Source organism: Scardinius erythrophthalmus (genome assembly GCF_964197995.2).
Source record: "Scardinius erythrophthalmus genome assembly, chromosome: 20".
NCBI classification, from domain to species: Eukaryota; Metazoa; Chordata; class Actinopteri; order Cypriniformes; family Leuciscidae; genus Scardinius; species Scardinius erythrophthalmus.
In genome coordinates, this window is record NC_138240.1 from 22,507,002 (window position 1) to 22,530,954 (window position 23,953).

The 23,953-nt window shown below is 40.8% G+C and overlaps 1 protein-coding gene across 1 annotated transcript; it reads left to right on the forward strand.

Moving 5' to 3' along the window:
- Nucleotides 1-14,194: 14,194 nt before the first annotated feature.
- izumo1 (izumo sperm-oocyte fusion 1) lies at nucleotides 14,195-21,875 on the forward strand. The gene is made up of 9 exons (XM_081349870.1): nucleotides 14,195-14,525; nucleotides 15,991-16,065; nucleotides 16,223-16,306; nucleotides 16,421-16,441; nucleotides 16,979-17,068; nucleotides 17,164-17,282; nucleotides 19,438-19,591; nucleotides 19,691-19,856; nucleotides 21,733-21,875. Exons 1-9 carry the CDS (start codon nucleotides 14,306-14,308, stop codon nucleotides 21,827-21,829), a joined length of 1,026 nt encoding a protein of 341 aa, XP_081205996.1. The 5' UTR covers nucleotides 14,195-14,305; the 3' UTR covers nucleotides 21,830-21,875.
- Nucleotides 21,876-23,953: the final 2,078 nt, after the last annotated feature.

Sequence of the window (23,953 nt, forward strand, 5' to 3'; positions counted from 1 at the left end):
TTTGTATAAGCAGCTATGTCTTGTTAATAATAAAAGGTACAGAAAAACAATAAAAAAAAGCCAATGTTTTTTTTTTTTAAGTTAAGACAATCATCTTTATTTCATACAGACTGTTTCAAAGCAGCTTTACAGTTATAAACTGGAAGAAAATGATCAATGATGAAAACACATTCAGTTCTCTAAGATTCAGCTAAGACAGTAGTGTCATTATTCAGCTGCAGTCAGTTCATAGCTGATTCAGTTCAGTAATTGTGTAAAGTTCATCAATTATGTAATGAGTTCATTTCAGCTGTAAAGCAGCTCTGCAGAAAACAGTGATGTCATCATGCAGCTAAAAAAAATCTTAACAAACATTTTAAGTGGATCTTAGTGGGATTATAAAAAAAGTATGACATGATCCCTTTAAATAAATGCTTTCAAAGAATAGAAAAATTAGGTGCATGACAGTTTAAATAAAATAAAAAATGTCAGCCTCTGTTTTCATTTCATTTCTTGTATTATTAGAAAGATTCAGGTCTCAAATCTTTAAAATTGAAGTAATGGTTACACAAAAACAAATTATATCACTTAAAATCTTATCATCTAGCCTGGGAAAACCCAGACAACTTCCGGCAAATTTAGATTTGCTCTGAAAGTAGTCTGGCAAAGAGCTCATTCAAGCCCATTTCTAATCCGGCGAAATCGCGGCACCAATCAGAAACGTTGAGGCGGGCTTTACACAATGACGATCGCTCTGATTGGTTTTAGGTCTATTAAATTGCGCCCAGAGGCATTTGAGCGACGTCTGTTGGTGAAGCGCAACTTTTATGCATTATTATTCAAATTGCAAACACATGAGGACAGTCTCCATGAAAGACCCACTGGCAGATGAACATACTACTACATTTCATTCTGAAACGGTAGGAAATTAAATTAGATTTAAAAGAGGATTTTAAATGTGACAAGATGATTGACAGGGCAGTTTACGTGACAGGATGCACGCGACAGATCCGTCCGATAAAGATGACGAAGTAGTATGTCCCAAAGCTTGCCTACTTTTTTGCTACACATTCAACAGTAAAAACATTTTCTTCACAAAAAGAGTACATACTTTTATGGCGTAGTGTAACTTAGGCGAATTGGGATGCAGCATATGGCTTTACACAATGACGATCGCTCTGATTGGTTTTAGGTCTATCCAATTGCGCCCAGAGGCATTTGAGCGACGTCCGTCGGTGGTCCCTTTGGAAATGAGTAAAAAGCTTGAGTTGATACTTCAACTTCTACAGAAGTCTTTTTAAACCCTAGTATCTATACTTCTACCTGAGTAATGAATGTGAATACTTTTGACACCTCTGTCAAAATCAAACTTTTGCATGAAATGGCACACACTTCATTCATATTAGCAGATTTTTGTCTAACCAACACTGTTGGGCGTGATGAAAAGCACTCTCATCTTTAGTATGCTTTGCCATAATACTAAAATAGTTCAAATAGAAAATTCTTCAGATTGTTCACATGCACGGAAATATTTGCAGATACACACACATGCTGTTGAAACATTTATTTATTTTTCACCAAACAAGTCAGTGCAACATATGCACAGCAGATATATTTACACTGGACTGAACAAAAATATGCTCACAAACAACAGTAAACTGAAATAGATTGAAGTGTTAACAATTAACCATTGTTTGGCCAGGTGCACATGTGTTGGCCAATTAGCTCATGTAGTGTCATTTTGAATGGCAGTGTTTTGAAATGGCAAACATGTGACTTTATGGCAGATTGTTGTGTCTTATGCAGAGAACCGTGTTCAGTGCATTTAAAAAGTGCCATTTTGAACTGCAAAATATGTGTAAAGCAGAAAATGTGTTGAGACTTGAGAAGAGGTTTTGCTCTCTGTGTGTCAGTTTAAATAATTGTGCTGTGCATGTCATTTTAGTGTGTTAGCAATTGAAAAAAACTGTAATGGGACCTTATTGTAAAGTGGTACCGAAACAACTAATGAAAGGTAGGCTATCTTACCATCTTTACTGCTTACATATATAAACTACAGTATATTACTGTTTTTTTTTTTTTTTTTTAATAATGTATCCATTATATAATACAATTAAATTACATTTATGTCATACATTTTTGTGTTATATTAATACATGTTGCTTTTATGGAAGCAAATTGGCACATGGCATATAGTGTTATTTTGCCACAGTGAATGACAAGATAAATACAGATTCCGAGAAAGACAGAATCTTAAAAAAGACAGATTGATTTAACCTCTGTGAGATATTTGACCTTTTTATCTAATAATACCAGTTGAAAGTTGAAACCTTAAGATTCTGTGCCTCTTTGGCAGCTGACACCTTTCAAATAACTTAAATATTTTAACAGATATGCTATCTTTTGGCACTTAATGACTTGCAGGCCTAGATATTCTACAATGTCTAAAAATGTCATTTTTATATGCACACAAATAGGCTGTGTCTGTGACCAATAAATAGACTACAAAGACAATATATGATTTGTGTATATTCTTGAATCTAAGAAAAGTAAATGGACAGGCATGATTGTACAGAATCAAAACAAATGATTAATGAATAAGATATTGTTGAATTTCACACATAGGGGAGAAGAGTGAAGGGGTTTGAAACTGAGAAACATAGAATAGAGTGAATATAAATAGTAGACTCGATCCATATAGCACATCAAAATTTCATTTAATACAATAGTGCTCAACAAAAATAATTATAAAAATCAACAAAAATGTCTGCGCAAGTGAAAAACACTTGCCTGGATTTGTACTAGACCATTGCCAGACTTGTGGCTTTCACTCCATTGTGTTTCTAAGCAGATTAAATACAACCACATGCATTTTTCTATATACAACTATTTTAAGTATTTTAAAAGCTTGCCAATGATTTTAAGCTTCTGTGTTTCTTTAGTACCGTAATAGTTTGAGTAATTCAGAGTCTTGGACAGTAAACTCTTAATGTGCTGAATTATGCTTATAATACAGCAAACACAAAGATGTTTTGCAGTGATTACATAAAAACACAATATGAGTGGGGATAATATGAAAAAGAAATGTCTACAGGATGCCTTTTTTTATAGGAGAGATGAATTTCAGCATGAGTATAAAAGAAGCTGAGTGAAAACACTTCAAGAAACTTACTTGCTTGTAATTTTGAAGTCTTCTGAAAAAATATATCTGTATAATCTGCATATTATCTTCAAATGTACAGTATCTTGTCTCTTCATGCAAGACATATAATCCCATAAACTTGTGAATGATTACCTGCCCTGTCCTTGAGAATCCAATTAATTAAGATCAGTGTTATCAGTGTGTGATATATGACTGATAATGCAGAGACTCAGGAAAGAGAGGCCGTTGCCATAAGGAACAGGAAACATAAGGTGTTACGTGATAATTCTGAGAATCTCTGTTGAAAAGGGGTTCCTTTACAGGGCTTGTTGTATAAATTGAACTTATTTGTCGGCTGATGAATAAATGAACATACATCAGGTAAAATAACTATTTTTAGAGGCACCTTTTAACGCTTTATACAATCCAGATTAGCTTCACAGTGATAAACAGGAAGTGATCAATGATGCAAACTTCATCAAATATTAAAATCAAATGTTGCTGTAAAGCAGTTCAGTTGAAAAACTGTAAAGTTGATCAATTTTCAAATGTTTAATTCAACTAAGCAGCTCTACAGAAAACCAAAGTTTCGTTATTTACTTTGAGTCAGTTCAGTGTTGATTCAGTTCAGATTAGAGATGAATTTCTCACATGACTTTATGAATGTCAAACCGCCAACATTTTCACGGACTATGTTAATATCACAACCAGTAAAAATCCTAATTATGTCAAACTTGAGATTTATTAGATTTATCAAACTATTTCAAGAAATGGGGAAATATTATTTGAATGGTAAAAATCTTGCAAATGCTGAATAATGACAGGGGTTTACCAAGCAAAAGGGGATCTGAGTAAGTAAAAGTGAATTTGAATCACATTTCAGTCCAGTCATCCCAGTTAAATGCAACCACTGAGAGGGGCTTTCCATTTGTTCTGCTAAGGGTGAGTGTACCTTTAACACTTGTTTCGATCTTCAAACGCATGATGCATCCTGCCATCAGAGAGCAGAGTTCTTCAGCAAACACCTGGCTGGACATAGAAGACTATGGCACAACAACTTTATTATTTTAGGTGTGGTGCCACAATGATTATAGTTTCTATAATCGAAGGGTGTGTGAGAATGTTTTTTTCTTTAGTGTCATTGTTTGTTCTTGAGTCTGAGAGTCTTGTATTGTGTTTTTACTGTACACGTTGTAAAACGGTTGTAAAAACACCATAAAAAGCAGTTTTGGTTTATGCACTATACTAATAACGGTAACACTTTATTTTGATAGTCCACTTTAGACATTCTACTAACTATAAGTAACTTTGCAATTCCATGTCAACTAGCAGTAGGCTATTATTAGACTGTCTGTTTAATATCTGCTAACACTTTATTGTGATACTCCACAAAGACACTCTACTAAGTAACTTTGCAAGTACATGTCAACTTTTTACCCTAACCTGACAGTTTTCTAATAGTCTAATGAGAGTAGTTACAAAGTCATCGAAATAAAGTGTAATCCTAATGACTTGAAACTTTCAGGAAAACAAGTAATGCATCTGCATGCAGTTATTTAATAATATACTCAGATTTAGTTTAAGTGAACTGGTTTAATGCATTTTATTTTAGCTCAAGCTTAATTAGAAAAAAGTACCCTCTTCCAGCATGCATTGGGGCATAGATAATTAATATATGTACATTGTTTGACTTTATTTTACATTGTTGTAAATTGCATTGTTACATTGCTCTTATCACAGTAACTTGTCTTGTGATGTAGGAGTAATTTTTTTTTGGACTAAATGTAATAAGTTAAAGAAAATTTTTAAAAGTTAAATGCCATGCAAACTTTTTACAGTTTTAAGTCTTGTGTATTTCATGCAAGGGGTCAGTTGAAGTAAATGTGCATGGATGAAGATTTGCACAGATTATGCGCTGTACACTTATTTAAACGCACATATAGACATGGTTATGCACACACAAATTAACTTCTGAACATATAGTTTCTTTATGGTGAGACAGTATGCTGAACTTTACCCAGGATGTTCTGGCAGGTGATAAACTATCAGGTAACTATATACTTTCCCTGCTTATAATCTTTTAACCTTTTAGAAATGTTATCTTCTTGGTTAAAATGGTGTCCAAATATCTTTACATTTGATTAACTAAAAATGATACATTTCTTGATTGCAGGGATGTCTTGAAAGGTTTAGCATTTCTGCTTTTTGTACCAGTGGGTGGCAATATTTCACAGATATTGACTTCTAGAATATTTTTGCATTGCTTGTTTGTTAGAATTTTTAATGTCTTCTTCATTTTACATTATAAAGTTTCTTTCTTTTACATTTTTTCAAAACGCTCAATTATTTCCAAGTTTGAATTATATTTCAAAGCCTAACTGTATGCAAATGCACACACGACTATGTGTAATTTGATGGTTTGGGTACATGGAAACTTCAAAACTTTCCGATGTGCTCATGTTCATTGTCATCACACCTACGTAATCATCACACGTCATGAACGAAGCAAAAGGATCTTGCAGTTGTCACCTAGAGCGGGCCTGTGCCGGGGTGGGACGGCCCGCCACTGTTATGGTTAACCACTGAGTGGGCTAACTTACTGTGATGATGTACTTAGACATCAAGACTCTGATCTAGAGGAAGTAGTCTGCCTGAACCCTCTTGTCTGCATAGATCTGACATAGCCTAACCTTGATGTCTTGAAACATTTAATGAACATTGGGAGTTCTTGATTTTAAATAAAATGAGAAGTTAGGACTGTCAAATTAAAAAGAGTTAGGACTATTGGAATTTCGATGGTCCACTTTAGTAGTAACTTTGCAACTACATATCAACTAGTAGTCTGCTTTATATCTGCAAAGTGCTAACACTTAATTTTGATGCTCATCCAACAGACACTCTACTGACTATAAGTAACGTCTCGGTTACGTATGTAACCCTCGTTCCCTGAGTAGGGAACGGAGACGTTACGTCGGATGACGACGAATGGGGTTTCGCTTAGAAATCCTATCATCTTCGAGTATTAAAACACGAGCCAATGGCAATGAAATGCCATGGGTCTGCGGAATTTGCATAGCGTAACTCCGCCCCATGCAGGGGGTATATAAGGAAGTGCGCGAGCAACATGCAGACTATGTCTTCGCTGAGGAGCCGAGACTGAACTCAGGCGTTCCAGCGGTACAGCGGAAGTGGCAGGGAGACGTAACGTCTCCGTTCCCTACTCAGGGAACGAGGGTTACATACGTAACCGAGACGTTCCCTTTCGTTGTCACTCCGAGTTACGTCGGATGACGACGAATGGGGTTCCCAGTGTAATCACGCCACCTCTCGACTGTCTTCCAGTGCCCTGCGTAAGTCTGAGCTCCCTGTCGTGAGACTAGCACGGACGAAGGACTCCTACTTAACACAGGAATACCAAGGTACACTGGGAAGCATATCCAGTAGAAATATGCAATCATGCCCAGCCCGAAGGGGGGGACTTAAGAATACACATATGACCCGAAGGAACTGCATAAGGAGAATCACTGGGGTGTCCAGCCGCAGGTGGAATATTTCAACCCCAGGGGTGGCAAGGTGGCTTGCCAAGGGAAAGACACATGCTCAAGGAGGCTTACAGTGGAATACACATGTGGGGGTCGCCCGGAGGGGAACCATGCACATGGAGGCACCTAGCCAACGCGAAAGCTGCCGGTGGCATAACTCTGGCGTTGACGTCGTCAGTGCTGGAGGAGACTCAGGGCTTATTAGGCTCACCTGAGGAAATATCGCACGTATCCCGTCCGTGGAGAGGAATGGCGAGCAAGCGATGACACCTGAGCAGAATCTAGTACCGGCTAGTTGAGGCGAGTACATGAGAAGAAACTGGCTCCACTCGGAGATTGTAGAATCTCGCGAATGTGTTAGGTGTCGCCCAGCCTGCAGCTCTGCAGATGTCTGTTAGCGAGGCGCCATGCGCTAGAGCCCAAGAGGATGCCACACTCCGGGTGGAGTGGGCCGTCACACCAAGGGGGCATGGTCGACCTTGCTGCTGGTAAGCCAAGCAATGGCGTCCACTATCCAGTGAGACAACCTTTGCTTGGAGAGAGCCTTTCCCTTCAGCTTCCCACCATAACAGACAAAGAGCTGGTCTGAGGTCCTGAAACACTGCGTTCTGTCTACGTAAGCACAGAGGGCGCGTACTGGACAGAGCAGTGCCAAGGCTGGGTCTGCCTCCTCCAAAGGCAGCGCTTGCAGGTTCACCACCTGATCTCGAAAAGGTGTGGTGGGAACCTTGGGCACACATCCAGGCCGGGGTCTCAGGATCACGTGAGAGTTAGCCGGCCCGAATTCCAGGCACGCTTCGTCAACCGAAAATGCCTGCAGGTCCCCTACCCTCTTGATGGAGGCCAATGCAACCAGGAGCGCTGTCTTCTTCATTGACAGGAACTTAAGCTCCACTGATTGCAGAGGCTCAAAGGGAGCACTCTGCAGGGCAGTTAAAACCACTGAGAGGTCCCAAGAGGGTACGAGGGGAGGACGAGGAGGATTCAATCTCCTCTCTCCCCTCAGGAACCTGACGACCAGGTCGTGCTTCCTCAAGGACTTACCATCAACTGCGTCGTGATGAGCGGCAATGGCGGCAACATACACTTTCAGGGTGGGGGGAGACAGCCTTCGCTCCACCCTTCTTGCAGGAAGGAAAGCACGACACTGATGGGGCATTTCGTGGGTTCAAGATTTTTAGAAGAACACCAGTTGACGAAGAGGTTCCACTTCAATGCATAGACATGTCTCGCGATGCTCTAGCGGAAGTGATGGTAGCCACCACCGCTGGTGGTAGGGTACTCAAACCTACCTCGTCCCGTCCAGGAGCCACACGTGGAGGTTCCACAGATCGGGACGAGGGTGCCATAAGGTGCCCCGTCCCTGAGAAAGCAGGTCCTTCCTCAGGGGAATAGGCCAGGGAGGTGCTGTCGCGAGGAGTACTAGTTCTGGGAACCAGGTGCGGTTGTGCCAGTATGGGGCAACCAAAATTACCTGCTCCTCGTCCTCCCTGATCTTGCGCAAGGTCTGCGCAAGAAGGCTCACTGGGGGAAACGCATACTTGCGGAGGCCCCGCGGCCAGCTGTGCGCCAGTGCATCCGTGCCGAGCGTGCCCTCGGTCAGGGAATAAAACAGGTCGCAGTGGGACGAGTCGTGGGAGGCAAACAGGTCTACCTGTGCGTCCCCGAACTGATCCCAAAACAGCTGAACCGTCTGGGGATGGAGTCGCCATTTTCCAGCGAGAGGCCGAAGCCGAGACAGCTCGTCGGCCGCCTGGTTCAGGTCTCCCGGGATATAAATGGCTCGAAGCGACCTCAGAGGCTTCTGACTCCATATGAGGAGGTGGCGGGCGAGTTGCGACATACAGCGGGAGCGTAGACCACCTTGACGGTTGATGTACGCTACTGTGGCGGTATTGTCTGATCGGACTAGTACATGTTGACCCCTGAGCAACGCCCGAAAGCGGTGCAGGGCAAGGCGTACAGCCAGCAACTCGAGGCAATTGACATGCCAAAGGCGCTGGGGTCCTGTCCAGGAGCCCGCGGCAGCATGTCCATTGCACATGGCACCCCAACCCGTGGCGGAGGCATCTGTTGATACAACAACATACCTGGAAGCTCGTTCTAAGGGAACTCTGGCCCGTAGAAAATTGAGGTTCGACCACGGGGAGAAGGTCTGATGGCAGGTCGGAGTCACTGGGACTCGGAGCCTGCCGTGTTGCCATGCCCACCTCGGGACTCGATCGCGAAGCCAAAGCTGAAGCGGTCTCATATGAAGCAAACCGAGCGGCGTTACTGCGGCTGTGGATGCCATATGCCCCAGGAGCCTCTGAAAAAGTTTCAGTGGGACCGCACTCTTGCCCTCGAACTGACGAAGACAAGTCAGCAGTGACTGCGCGCGCTCGCTCGTAAGCTGCGCACACATGGCGACCGAGTCGATTTCCATACCGAGAAAAGAGATCCTCTGCACTGGCAGAGTTTGCTCTTCTCCCAGTTGACCCGAAGGCCCAGACGAGCTAGGTGCCGGAGCACAAGGTCCCTGTGTTCGCAAACCTGGTCTAGAGAGTGAGCTAGGATCAGCCAGTCGTCGAGATAATTCAGGATCCGAACCCCGTGTTCGCGTAGGGGAACAAGGGCTGCCTCGACGACCTTCGTGAAGACGCGAGGAGACAGGGCTAGCCCGAAAGGGAGAACCGCATACTGTATGCCTGTCCCTCGAAAGCAAACCGCAGAAACGGTCTGTGTCGAGGAAAAATGGAGACATGGGAGTAGGCGTCCTTCAGGTCGATCGCTGCAAACCAATCCTGCGGCCGCACGCATTCGAAAATGCGTTTGGCCGTGAGCAACTTGAACGGCGTCCTCTTTTTTGAAGGGAGCGGTTCAAGACGCGCAGGTCCAGGATTGGTCGTAACCCACCGGATTCTTCGGTACAATAAAGTAGGGGCTGTAAAACTCAGACTTCATTTCGGCTGGAGGGACAGTCTCGATCGCACCCTTCGCCAGTAGGGTAGCGACCTCCGCTCTCATGACAGGGGCATTGCCACCGGCCATAGTGAGTGGATTCCCCTGAGGTGGGGAGGAGACCACGCGAACTGAATCACGTAGCCGAGCCTGATGGTTCTCCGACCCGGCGGGACAGTCCGGAAAGCTCTAGCCAGGCCTCCAGAAACTGCGCCAGCGGGGTTATTCGAACCACAGACGTACCGTCGGGGGTGCAGCGAGGCGGAATGACCGGCCCAGGCGTGGGTGGCATAGCGGCCCGGTGCGGGGGCACGGCCATAAACCGCGTCCTGCCAGAGGAGGCCAGAGGAGGACCAGCGTCCCACGGGGGCGTGCTCTGGCAGGGGTCTGGTGACAGAGGGGGATGAGAGGAGCGTGGCCCGTGGGCGGCGCGTGCTGTCATCCACAGCCTCTTGGGGCTCAGAGAAAGAGCATTAGTTCTTTTGTAGAGATCTTCACCCAGCCCTCAAGCGGGGGAAGGAGTGGTCCTGCTACCAGCTCCTGAAGAACTGAGCCCTAACTCCAAGCTGCCTGTCTCAGGTTTTGTGCTGCTCAGCCAGGTGTTAGCCGGCTAAGGGGCAGAGACAGGCGGTGCCAGCCTCCAGCGACCCCCTTGTGCTCAGGCCAGTGAAGGCTCGAGGGGAGGAGCCGCAAGGAGGCGGCGTCGGCGGGAAGCAGACAAAGCAGACCACACCGACAGATGACCGTCAGTGCAGAAGCCTCAGTCTGCTTGTGGATTGATCGAAGACTGTTGGGCGCAGTCCTCAACCACCTCGCCGACCAGGCAGCCCGCCTCAAGGTGCTGCTTAGGCTGGCGTGGCAGTCTAAGGGGCGGAGACGGGCAGCGCCGCCCTCCTGCGGCTTCCTCCTGCTCAGGTCCGTTTGCAGGCCAGAGGGGAGCAGCCGCATGGATGGGGGCTTGGCGGGAAGCAGACTGAGGAGGCCGCACGGATGGATGACCATCGGTGCCGGACCCGAGTCTGCTTCAGGTGGTCGAAGCCACACCGCCAAAGAGCTCAGCCTGGGACATGGGGGAGCTGAGAAAATGAATTCTCAGACCCTGCCACATCAACCTGGCTAAGCCCATGTCTGGACCACATAGTGGACATCACCTGACCCAGGATCACGCAGGTACCGATGTCGCCCGAGAGCGAGGTCAGTAGTGTGCGTGGCGGAACAACCAGGCCGGGCATGGGAGGCATAGCGTCCCAGCATAGGGGCGTGGTTAGAATTTCCGCGTTCTGCCAGGGTTGGCCAGGGAAGGACTAGCGTTCCACTGCGGCCGGTTCGACAGAACTCCCGGGACAGCACTGCATCGAAGGCGCAGGCGACACACAGCACTGCATGACCGTGCCACTATAGTGACAGGGAACATACAGACCATGATCGCCGTGCGATCGAAAGCAGCGAAGGCGGAGGACACCCGCGGGCCGCGAAAGTCACGTGGAGTTTCGCGCAGCGCAGGTGTCCTGATGCACGTCCGGGAGAAGCTTACAGCGCTCGGGGGGAGGGCGGGGCCACTCCAGCCGATGCTTTCAGCTGCCCGGGAAAGCATGGCTGACAGCTCTGGATCGGTCCCGGCAACGATGGCACTCCCGTGGGAGGCAACGCAGTCGAAACTTCATTTCCAGAGGAATCAAGCCCGCCTTGTGATGCTGTGAGTGCATGGTCTGCGATGTGGAGGGGGGTGTGGCCCGAGGAATTGACTCGTCGGTTGTTGTGCCACACCAAACCCTCAGATCACCCTGGCCACCAGCCAAAGTATCCCTTCTCGAGGAAGAGATAAATTGGGGTGTGGCAGAGGGGACTCTACTCACATGGAGATCATTGAGTCTTGATCTATAAACATCGCGATGGTCATGTTCCCGCAATGAAAACATGACTCATCAACGAGCGCTGCCAAGCGTGATTAAGCCCAACACGCAAAACAGCGCTCGCGACCGTTAGGCAGATGACTGACGCACACACATCCAGAAAATACACGGGCGAACCGTCTTGAAAAAGACGTGCCGCGTGCAGCTCTTTTAGAGAGTGGAAAAGCTCAGCAGAGTGCTGAAGCACCCAGGGAGAAACACACTCACTGTCGGCAGATTACTGCACAAATCAGCAGCAGGAAATGCGATCTCGCTGGAAGCGCCGTCACACCAACACACTGAAGAGCCGCTCGTCTCGAAGAGATTTGAGATGACACTCAAAAGGCTTGTGGAGTGAAGTACTGAACTTGGCTCCGAAGCGAAAACATAGTCTGCATGTTGCTCGCGCACTTCCTTATATACCCCCTGCATGGGGCGGAGTTACGCTATGCAAATTCCGCAGACCCATGGCATTTCATTGCCATTGGCTCGTGTTTTAATACTCGAAGATGATAGGATTTCTAAGCGAAACCCCATTCGTCGTCATCCGACGTAACTCGGAGTGACAACGAAAGGGAACTTTGTAAGCATTTATTACCCTTTGTTAATGTTAGTTAATAAACATGTTTATGTTCGTGTTAGTTCACACTTCACAGTGCATTCATTAATCTTAAAGGAACACTCCACCGTTTTTTTGAAATAGGGCTTATTCACCTTCTTTCCTGCATTTAGATAGGTGGGCAAATGCATTTTTGTCTCAGTGCATGCATTGTTTTAGTTTGACAGGGTCGAATCTGCATCGCTATTTGTACTTGTTGTGATACGCAGGCCACAAGAAGTAATTAGGTGTTTGTTTGTTTTGTTTTTTAATATCACTTTTCTCAGGACATGCTAGCTGGCAACAAAGGATTCCATTCATTATGCTAAGCTAAGCTAGCGCCGACCCTGTCAAACTAAAACAATGCATACACTGAGACAAAAATGCATTTGCCCACCTATCTAAATGTAGGAAAGAAAGTGAATAAGCCCTATTTAAAAAAAACGGTGGAGTGTTCCTTTAATAAAACTTTTGATTTAAACAATTTATTAGTAAATTAATATTAAGGTTAATTAATGCTGTAGAAGTATTGTTAATTGTTAACAATTGGGGATACTTAATTTAATTAATCAATCAACAATACTATTAATCAGCATTATCAAACATGGATGTTTTACACTAGAAACAAACACTGATGTACTATTTTATTTAATACTGTGAAGCTGCTTTGATACAATCTGTATTGTGAAAAGCGCTATATAAATAAAGTTGACTTGACTTGACTTGTTAGGCCTAGTTTACGCTAACTAATGCAGTCATTGTAACAAATTACACCTGACTGTAAAATGTCAATTTCGTTTTTACAAAATTGTATAAGCCTAGCCACTAATTCAAAGGCAAAGTCAAATGTGCTTTCGTGCATTGGCTGACCCTGATCCAGAGAAAGATGCGCTCAGCGTCTCATGCGCTTTCACATATCACAAGTTCACAACCATTCAGTGTTTTCTCACACTTCACCGGCCACTTACTTTCACGTATATCGGGTGAAGTGGATGAATGGACGTGTTGTAAATCCCACAGATCTGATTTTCTGAACTGCATCGCAAAATAACATGGACACAGACACTCGTTGCGTTTCCCTCGATCTCTGTATGAGTGCACAAAATTACCATTAAAAGCATAACAACTTGCATATAACAGTATTGCATTCTCTGTATACATAAGGTAACCCATATTGTATTTACTATCAAAACACAAAGATATGAGCATCAATTGGCATAAAACACTATATCCATTCTGTCACACAAAATATACAAGATAGCTTGCATCTGGATGTCTGACAAAATAAAATATAAAATAAAGAAAATGAATAAAATATAAAATATCTAAAGAAAATGCTAATCATATTACTTATAATTCAGAATGATACTCTGTAGTCTATATGCATATTAATCTCACATTTTAGTTGTCATAATATAATACCACTTTACACGTCGTCCATTTTATGTGACAACTGCAGGTCACACTTGAACATGGACGGTTCAACACGTGACGCATTAACACTCACTCATGTGATACAGACTCAAATAAACATAAAACCGTGTGAGACGATAATATTACAGCCAACTCATCTTAACAGCATAATAACAGTATTTTCATTATACGAATTGTTAGAAACCCATAAAACTTCATGTAGGCCTGCCGCCTACTACAGTGCATTGAGACGTGCTGATTTCAGGTGCATCGGAAACGATTCACGATCGCCATGTGTTACAATCTCATCTCTTTTTCCACAATACGGGTAGCCTATATAACAATTATACGAACATCCAATACACAAATTAACATAAAATATTCATAAAATATTCGGATATTTAAGGGGCTTACCTGAAAAAGGGAACATAAAAATATTAAAATTACAGACAGACACTTGTTGCGTTTCCCTCGATCGCCCCACCCCCTGCTGGAGTCTTTCGGTACTGCACCATAATGAACCACTGAAATAAACAATCATAACAATAATATTCTCCTCTCAATACCAGCTACACTAATACGTATTTGAGAATCGGAATATCGGGTAGTTGATGACAAAGCCAGCAAGTTTGTGAATATTTTGAATAAAAAGAACGCATAAAAGTGATACATCTGCCATACAGTGCTTGCGCTGTCACGTGACCGATACGTTCTAAAATAACGGTCACCTTAAATCTCAAGCTAAACAGATGTGAAAGGGTTAAATAATACCAAAGATTCACGTTTTATATTTCCCAAAATGGCGTTTGCGTTTCTTTTTGGCTGTTTTTTTACTCTGGGTTCATGCCCCAGTGTAAGGTCCTGTCTACAGTGTGACCCGGTGGTTCGTTATGTGCACGAAGATTTCCTGTCCTCAGTTAAAGGAATCACTGTCCGTGATCAGATTGAACTGAAGCAAATCATTGAGCAAGCTTACATCAACTATCGGGAGACCAGCACATCATTTCGGGGTGTCATAGGTAACGTAAGGCCTACTGCTGTTATAGCGTTATAATAACAGTTAACAATTCTCCTTATTAAGGTGAATACGTTAACAATAACAAAGGCGAATGCTAATGCGCATGTCTGGTCTTGAAGCATTTCCGGTGGCGCCATTTTTAAATCTCAGATCTGTGAAAACTGGTGAAAACCAGCGAAAAGGCAACAGTCACGGTATTTCAAAACTCTGAAAATAAACGATGATTGGAATTACCGGACTCTTTCAATAAGAGTTTGATGAGTAAACTTTTTACACAGAACATTAAACGTTTGTCTGAATAGTCTGACGGCTCATTGATTGCGTGTTGCGGCTGCTTGCGTGTACGCGAGAGATGCGATAGCATATGGAACCTGGATGCTAACAATTAAAACAAGGGTTTGAATGTCCAATCTGAGCCCATGTTGTCACAAATAAATCGAAGGTGAATGCAATTTAATGCTTGCTTTCTCTAATGCATAAACCTGTATTGGTAATTTAAGATAAACGTAGATGCGTGCAGGTTAATAATTGGGCAATTAAGAATAAAACATAACGGTACAGAATATACTTTTTAGGTCCTTGAAGGTAAAGTCAAGTGTTATTTTATGGTGTTCAAGTATAGTCACATACAGATTTGCTTGCTGTGTGTGTGTGTGTGTGTGTGTGTGTGTGTGTGTGTAGTCAACATTTGAAGTGGATCAAAAAAGTTAATCAAGTTGTCTTAAGACAAGAACGGGTATTAATTCATGTATAACTTTGATGAAAGGTTTTGATCCACTTCAAATGTTGAAATGGTATACATAGGCTAATCAGGAGGAGATGCTGCTATTCTTGTCTGTGATTGTTGTTGTTGTTGAAAGTAGTTGAATGAAATAACCCATTTAGATTACCAATAACTTTGTCTAATAACTGTGTAGCCTTTATGCTGAATAATTATTTTATTAGGTTTTGTTATTTCACATTCATATCTGCAGAAGTCTAAATAAACGTGTGTTTGTATATATATATATATATATATATATATATATATATATATATATATATATAGGCTATATATATATATATATATATATATATATATATATATATATATAGGCTATATATTAATATATATATATAGCCTATATATATATATATATATATATATATAGTATATATATATATATATATATATATATATATATATTAGTTTTAGTTGTTTTACCTTTACTTTTAATTTAGGCCTAACTAAAATAAGACTGCTCCTAGGATGCATGAGATCATTGAGAGGATGGCAACCTTGATGCTCAAATATAAAATAGTTTTGAATGCTATTATTCCAGAATTTGGAAAAAGATGCAAAAATTATTAAGCTTGTCCAAACTTTTGACTGGCAATACATGCAAGATTTGCCAAATTTCTGCTTGCCTATGTCTTCACGTTATATTTATAAATTATGATGTTGAGTGCTATCTGATTTGCTTTAGATCCTACAACTCTCTATCGCGCACGGACTGAATATCAGAGTGAATTCAAGAGGCACTGGAAAGAAGACAGGACAGGTGAGAGCTGCCTTTATGCAGATTATGTACCTCCAGCAGTCGTTAATTTTTTAAGGAGTAAAGATCAACATTTTCAAGTTAGAGTAAAACATATGAAAAATGAAGATTCTTTACATCTGAAACCATGAAAAAAAATCACTGTGTTATTCTTGTGTAGGTTCTGTTCAGTGGGATATGATTACTATAGTGGAGAAAGGAAAAAGAATCCTTCAGAAACATTTGGAGATTTTTGTCACCCAAGGTAAGGATCTATAGGCAATGGGCATACTGTAAATGTTTTTATATAGCAATGATGTTTCAGAACTCCTAATTCTCACTAATTATGTTTTATTTATTTATGTTTTATTTTCCAAAGGTCTATGTCCAAATAAATGCGGTAAGTACCAATTTGAGATTTCTATCCACCTTAATTTTCAGCGCGGATGTAAACTATTTTCTGTGAATGTGCGAGACTTCCGGTTCATCATAATTCCGGGTATTTCTAATTAAACAACGGTTGACCAATCACAACACACTTGTCCAGCCGACCAATCTGAGCACATTGCACTTTTAAGAAGGAGGGGCTTCATAGAGACCAGAACTAAACAAACTGTTTCTGACAGAAAGGGAAGAGAAGTGCTACAGCAATGTAAAATATGTGAAAATAATGTGTTTTTGAACATTCAACCATGAAAACCTATTCTAGTAGACACCAAAAACAAAATCAAGACTTTGTAAAATGGCATAATAGGTCCTCTTTAAGCTTTTAGATCAAAATGATTTTCCTGAGAGGCATAAATTCATTCAAGTGTGTTTGAATCTTTGACTGGTTGTGTAATGTGTTACAGGACACTGAGTATAATGGTGTGTGATGATACATGTATTATATTGCTCACTGGGTGTGTGTGTGGGTGCGGATGATTGTTTCTTACAGGGCTGTTGTATCAGAGAGTGATGAACTGCACTTCCTGTCAGTATAGGCTCCTTACATGTCTGTCAGCCACTCCACCTCTCGACTGTGGAGGTGAGACAAACACCCACGGATATACACACCTGAGTGGCTTTAACGGACTATATCAACACATCTCTTTTGTCTTTCTCTCCTTCTGTTTCTATCAGAGAATCATCTTAAGGCAGATGAAGGAGAGGAGGTGGTGCTGGACTGTTTCCTGCCTTGGCACGCTCTTGTCATTGGACAGACCGAGTACCATTACTCCTGGCATCCTGATGAAAAGAATGTACATGCACACAGACACACATACACACACACATTTGAACGCATTTGCAGGTTTCAAATAATCTTGAAGCCATTTTGAATAAAATTGCAGACAAGTGCTCTTTAACACACTTTTTATAAAGACTTATTATGGAAATAATAATTTAATCATTTATCATTTAATCAGAATATCATGTTTTTGGACACTCAATTGAATGTTATTCGCAATTAAATGGAAATTTATTATAGTTTATATTTATAATAAATCCAATTAGTTGTACTTCTTTGACCCACTTAATTAGGACTTAAGTATATCTTTATTTGTAAGTTCTTATTAATGTTATGTTGTCTTTGAAATATGGTTAAATATGTATGCCGAATTTACTGATAAGCATTTATGGCAAATAAAATATACTATTTATATTGAAATATGCCATTTCTATTGAAAATTTCAGGTCAGTTGTACACAATGTAATGCAGAATTCAAAATACAGGTAAAACACCTGCGAAAAAAGACAAGACAAGACAAATAAACACAAGTTTTGTCTTTTTGTTTATTAACATTTTTAAAATATTAAATTAAAATATATAAAATCAACAGTGGGTGCGCGACGGGTTCACTCCATGAAGCGTGACTATAAACACACTGATAGCGTTTGTGATGGCTTTATCCCGGTCTGATTGTGCAACGTTGAGCAGCCTTCGTTTTCACTCCTGTCAGTGAAACACCGGGGTGATGTCGCTTCAAATGCGTGGCCATGCTTGATGTGTTTCCACGGATGTCCCGATACCACTTTTTCACTTCCGATACGATACCGATGCCGCAGCATATCGGCTATTTGCCGATACCGATATCAATCCGTTATTTTTATTTTATTCTTGAACTAATACTAATAATAATAAAATATATGGAAGCACTTTGCTCAATTAGCCACATAAAAACATCTCACTCAAATGGAGAACAAATACTTCTCCAGTATATAGTCCACAACAACAGTTGATAATGAAAACTGTCACCCTTTATTCAAAAGACCTTGAGATATGTTTGGTAATTGTAGGCTACCTGAATGAATTTAAAATTAATTTGCTATATTTCAGATCAATATATTTGTTTCCTTAAAATTCTAATTAACTTTAACGTTATTCTCATCTGAATTATAAATCATTTATTTCTGTATAAAATTATACTACCATTAAAAAAACATTTGATTTTCTTTTTTAATCAATGTAGAATGTGTAACTTCAAAACAAACAGATTACTCTGTTTGAGGACAAGAAATGAAAACCAATGCAATATAATGAATATGTCCAAAAGATGAGATAATTTTTGCTTTTAAACAGCATGTGTGTGTGTGTGTGTGTGTGTGTGTGTGTGTGTGTTCGATCGCGCCCGTGCCTCTCTCCCTCTCTCTCTCTCTGTCTGACACACACACACACACACACACACACATTCCAGCATACATCGCAGACTGTTCATTTTGCTGCGTTCATATTTTTTTTACAGTCTATGGTTCACACCATATGCGAATAGAGTCAAATTCGCGTCTAGTTCGATGCTTGAACAGTTTGAATCCTTTCGCGCGTCCAAAGCGAATAGGACGCGCTGCGCGCGTATAATGATAAAGCGAGCGTTTGAAGCGAAATAGACGCGTGTTCCAGGGAAGCCAAAATGCTCCCATACAGGGGATTTAAATGACGCGGAGCGTTCAAGCTCCTCCGTTCCTCCCATAGACAGGTTCCTCCGCTCGCCATGACCACGCTGTGTGTGGACTGAACATGCGCACAACTTTTTTTTTTCCATAAGTTAATCCGCGGATCACGTGTGTGCCGAACCGAAGATATTGATCCGAACGGATCACGGATCAATGATGATCCGTTGCACCACTACCAGCGGGAGAAGATGGGAGGGGGGAGAGTCGCCAACGTTTTTACTACAGTGTATTACTATAACTATTCCGAAGCTGTAGGGGGAGCTCTATAGAGAAACCCACGAGCAAAAAGCGAAGAAATTGAAATTGCCAAAACTGCATAGCGCCGCTTTAAATGTTTATCTTTTAGGTTGATATGTTACAGTTTTAGTATTGATCTTTCCAGAGATCCACAAACCAGATACCGATTGTGATTTCAATTATTAATTAAAATGTACTAAAATGAGTTTGTTCATTATTCATTGAAAGCTGTCACGTGTTGGGGAGTATGAAGTGCTGGTGGTGACAGAGGAGTCTAAAATTGTACTCAATCAGCTGACAACCAGTGAGGAAGGCATGTACCGCTGCCTCCTACAGGATCAAAAGGGTACTGTGCTGTCCTGCATTTATTTTAAACTGGAAGGTAGGTCGGGTTTATAATGCTTTGTGTTGAATGTGACAACTCATTGCGGTCTAGTTAGTAAACAGTTTTTTTTGTCCTCCTATTATCTCCTTCCCTCAGTCAACCCACTGCCGTCTACCACCCCTAGACTGATTGCGATGTTGCCGTCCCTGCCCTCGGGATATGACGCCACACCTCGCCCTCATAGGAGCAGTTTCCTTATTATATTGATTTTACTCACTGTACTCAGCATCACAGGCAGTCTTGTCATCATAGTGTACCTCAGGTCTGTCATAATAACAACAGGATTAGGTTTGATGCACAGCAGTTTGGGCATATTAAAAAGGGGCTATGTAATACACTTTAAGACAGGGAGAAAGAATGAGTAATTAAATGATTAAGCAATTATTGATCAGAGCAACACTTCTGAGAGACATTTCATAGATAAACGTTTGCTTCACAAAACACATTTCGATGACCTCACAGATGTTTGTTAAATATGTGTCTTGCTTAGCATTTATTTATTTATTTTTTTGCATATGTTGCTTTTACTGTGTATATATAGTAGCAGTATTTGACTACAGTAGCTGTCAAATTTCATTTTATTAAGTGACATTATGTTCGCATTAAACTTTCATATTTTGGTTAGATATAATCAGGCCCACATGGAATCTGCACCCACGGAAATCAGCAGGTTCCCACAGAATTGGAATGGAAGGCCTGCTATTGTTTGTTTATAAAATATTGTGGCCAGTGTTGTTACTGTCAACTAAAGCTAGTTAGTTAGTATAAATATAGAAATATTAGGGGAAAAACTAATGAAAATGAAAATGTTGCCTTAGCAACTAGCTAAAATAAAATTAGTTGAAGTTGAAGTATAGGCTACTAAAATTACAAAACCTGAAACTGAAATATAAATAAAAGATAGAAAAAAAAATATATATATATACAAATGACAAAAGCACTTAAAATTCTTAATACTAAAACTGAAAATATAAAATTAAATGCTAATAGATGCATTTGCGATGGCATCACGGATTTCTCCAGAGCGGCTATGCATATTTTTTACAACAAAAATGTAACATCACTGAACTTACTTAAGCTTATATGATGCTATTTTCTTCTAGAGACAAACTTTGTTGCATTATTTTCCTGTTATCATGTAAAGTGAAACAATCTGTATTGTAAAAAGCGCTATATAAAGAAAGGTGACTTGACCTGACTTAATTCAATATTTATATAAAAGTTTTTTGTTTTTTTTACTAAAATATCAATAAAATTATGTACTTATTTTAACATGATTAAACATCTACAAAATTCCATAGATTTTTCACCAAATTCCTACAAAATTACTGTAAAAGCTCTCTTTACTATTTCCTCTTTTAAAATTCATGTTTTAGTGTATATGACATCCAAGCTGTGCTCAAGTTTACATACGCTTGTAGAATCTGTAAGATATTGCAGTAAATATTTTTTTTTCAAATATAAGAGATATAAAACATATACACTGCCATTCAAAATGTTTTTGATAAAAGTCTCTCACGCTCTCCAAGACTGCATATATATATATATATATATATATATATATATATATATATATATATATATATATATATATTTTTATTTTTATTTTTTTTTTTTTTGTTATTGGAATATACAAAAGGTACATCAATATTAACAAATGTATACATTCCTTTTTTCTTTTTTTTACTAAGACTGCATTAATGTGATCAAAAATACATACAATTTATTATAACTGTATTGTAATACTTTTTAAAATGTCATTTATTCCTGTTGTAAATGTCTTAACTGTCACTTTTAATCAATTTAATGCATCCTTGCTGAATAAAAGTTTTTTTTTTTTTTTTTCAAAACAAACAAACAACAACAACAAAAAACTACTGACCAAACTTTTGAATGGTAGTGTATACAACAATAACTGATAAACGTCTTGCAGATTCTACAAGGGACATCTACAATTGACATAAATTGAACTGCATTAGGGTTGGCACATGCAGGGAGAGAGAATGGGGAGGAAAAAAGAATGACAGTGGGTGATCTGTCATGGCATCCTGCTGATTTTGTTCAGAGAGACAAGATTAGGAAGGAAGCACACTATGTTTTCATCCATTCTGTCATGTTGCTTTGTGTCCCAATGACAGACTGACCATGAAGCGCCAGAAGGAGGAGAGAGACAGCAGGAGAGGAGGAGAGGGAGAGGATGGAGAGAACGTTGAGCTGGTGTCTGTGACAGAATGAGGGATGTGATCCAAAGAGATACATGAATAAATGACTTAACATTCCCAAAAGAGTATGGGTGTGGAGTAATTTAGATTTTTTCAAAGAAATTAATACTTTTATTCAGCAATGATTCATTAAATTGATCAAAAGTATAGTAAAGGCATTTATAATATTACAAAGTTTTCTATTTCAAATAAATTTAAAAGAACTTTCTATTCATCAAAGAGTTCTGAAAATAAATGTATCACAGTTTTCACAAAGGTTACCTGAATTTTATTACTATTTATAATAATAATAATAACAACAAGTGGTTATTTTTAGCATCAAATTAGCATCTTAGAATGATTTCTGAGGGATCATGTGACACTGAAGACTGAATAATGATTTCTTTGTCATCACAGGAATAGATTTGCCACAAATATTGTTATTGGTAAATATGTACATAAACATTTGTTTTTGACAAAACTTTATTCAACTTCATTAGTCTTTCATTCAAAATATTCAAAAAAATCTAACCTTTAAAGTCAGATCGTTTTAAATTTTCAATAAGTCAAAAATTTTATTATAAAACATCTCAGATTACGACTGTTAACACGGTTTCCTAAAAAGGGAACGAGGCGCTGCATCGGAAGTAACGACGCTATGGGAACGCCTCTGCGTGATTGCGTCTTTTAAGCAAGTGTGTAATCAGTCCAATTGATTTTTCGGGACGTCATCCTTTATAGTGTGACGTCATGACCAGGAAGCTATAGAGCTGGTAAGTCCCGCCCCTTCCGCTAACCCCACTGGACCTCTAGGTTGAAAAATCGTCAATGCAAGTGCAATGGGAGAAAATAATTATTTTCTGGTCCCGTTTGAATTGTGCCATGAATGTGAACATATGTTGTTTGTGAATTTTTTAAATAATTTTTCGTGTAAAGAATGCTACAATTTAGCGGGTAGAAGTTTGATACAGTTAGACTTTGTGTGAGAGCACTTTGTGGACTACAACTCTTGGCTGCTTTTGACGCGTTTGAAACGTCACCACCACTCGCACACGGACACTAGCTCACGGATCCCGCTAAACATGGCTGTGTCTTTGGTGCACTTCACCGCCTTCTTTCAGGGAGAGGACAAAATCGTTGAAGTTGGCGAAAACCACGGGTAAGTCAACTTTATGGGGTGACGTCACATAGGCGACATGTAGTCTTTCTCGTTATGTCTTTTCTACAACTGCTAGCTTAAGAATCATACCATATACTGTCAAACTCGTAATATGAAAAATTATATACAAAATTCACAGACAACATATGTTCACATTCATGGCACAATTCAAACGGGACCAGAAAATAATTATTTTCTCCCATTCACTTGCATTGACGATTTTTCAACCTAGAGGTCCACTTGGGGTTTTAAAGATGGGCAGGACTTACCAGCTCTATAAAGCGCACCTGGACCAAACAATGTCAGCTTCTGATTGGCCAAAGCAAGTCGGCATGCAGGAAGTATGGCTTTTAAGGGAAAATGAATCATACTGACAAGTGCCTGTCTAGCGTGAATTCTAGTGTGCACAATCTAGGATGTGAGCACCCGGGATCCCGGTGTGGAGTCCAAGTCTAGGTCGTAGAATCTCACAAATGTGAAAGGAGAGGACCAGCTCGCCACATCACAAACTTCTTGTAGGGATACCCCTGACAACAAGGCGTTGGGAGCCGCCATACTTAAAGAAGAATGAGCTCTTACAGCCATAGATTAAGGCTGACCACACACCTTATATGCAAGAGAAATAGCATTGACTATCCACTTGCTAATCCTTTGCTTGGTTGGTGGAGACCCTCGTCTACGCGACCCGAAGCACATGAAAAATCTATCAAACTTTCGCCAGAGGGCAGCTCTTTGGACATAAGCATCCAATGCCCTGACTTGGCATAGCAAGTCTAGCTTATCCTGGTCCGAAGTCCAAAAGGGAGGAGAGCAAAAGGCCTACAACACTACAGATTGCGCCAGATACACATACCCTGGTCTAGGGTGTAGTAAAGTCGTATAGACGCAGCCTAGGCCATGTCTGCACCATGGCATTCTGTGGGGCTGGATGCGTGAGGGAGAACCAGAGCAGACAGTGAGTCGTTTCTTGATACTCAAACAGGTCCACTTCTGCCTAGC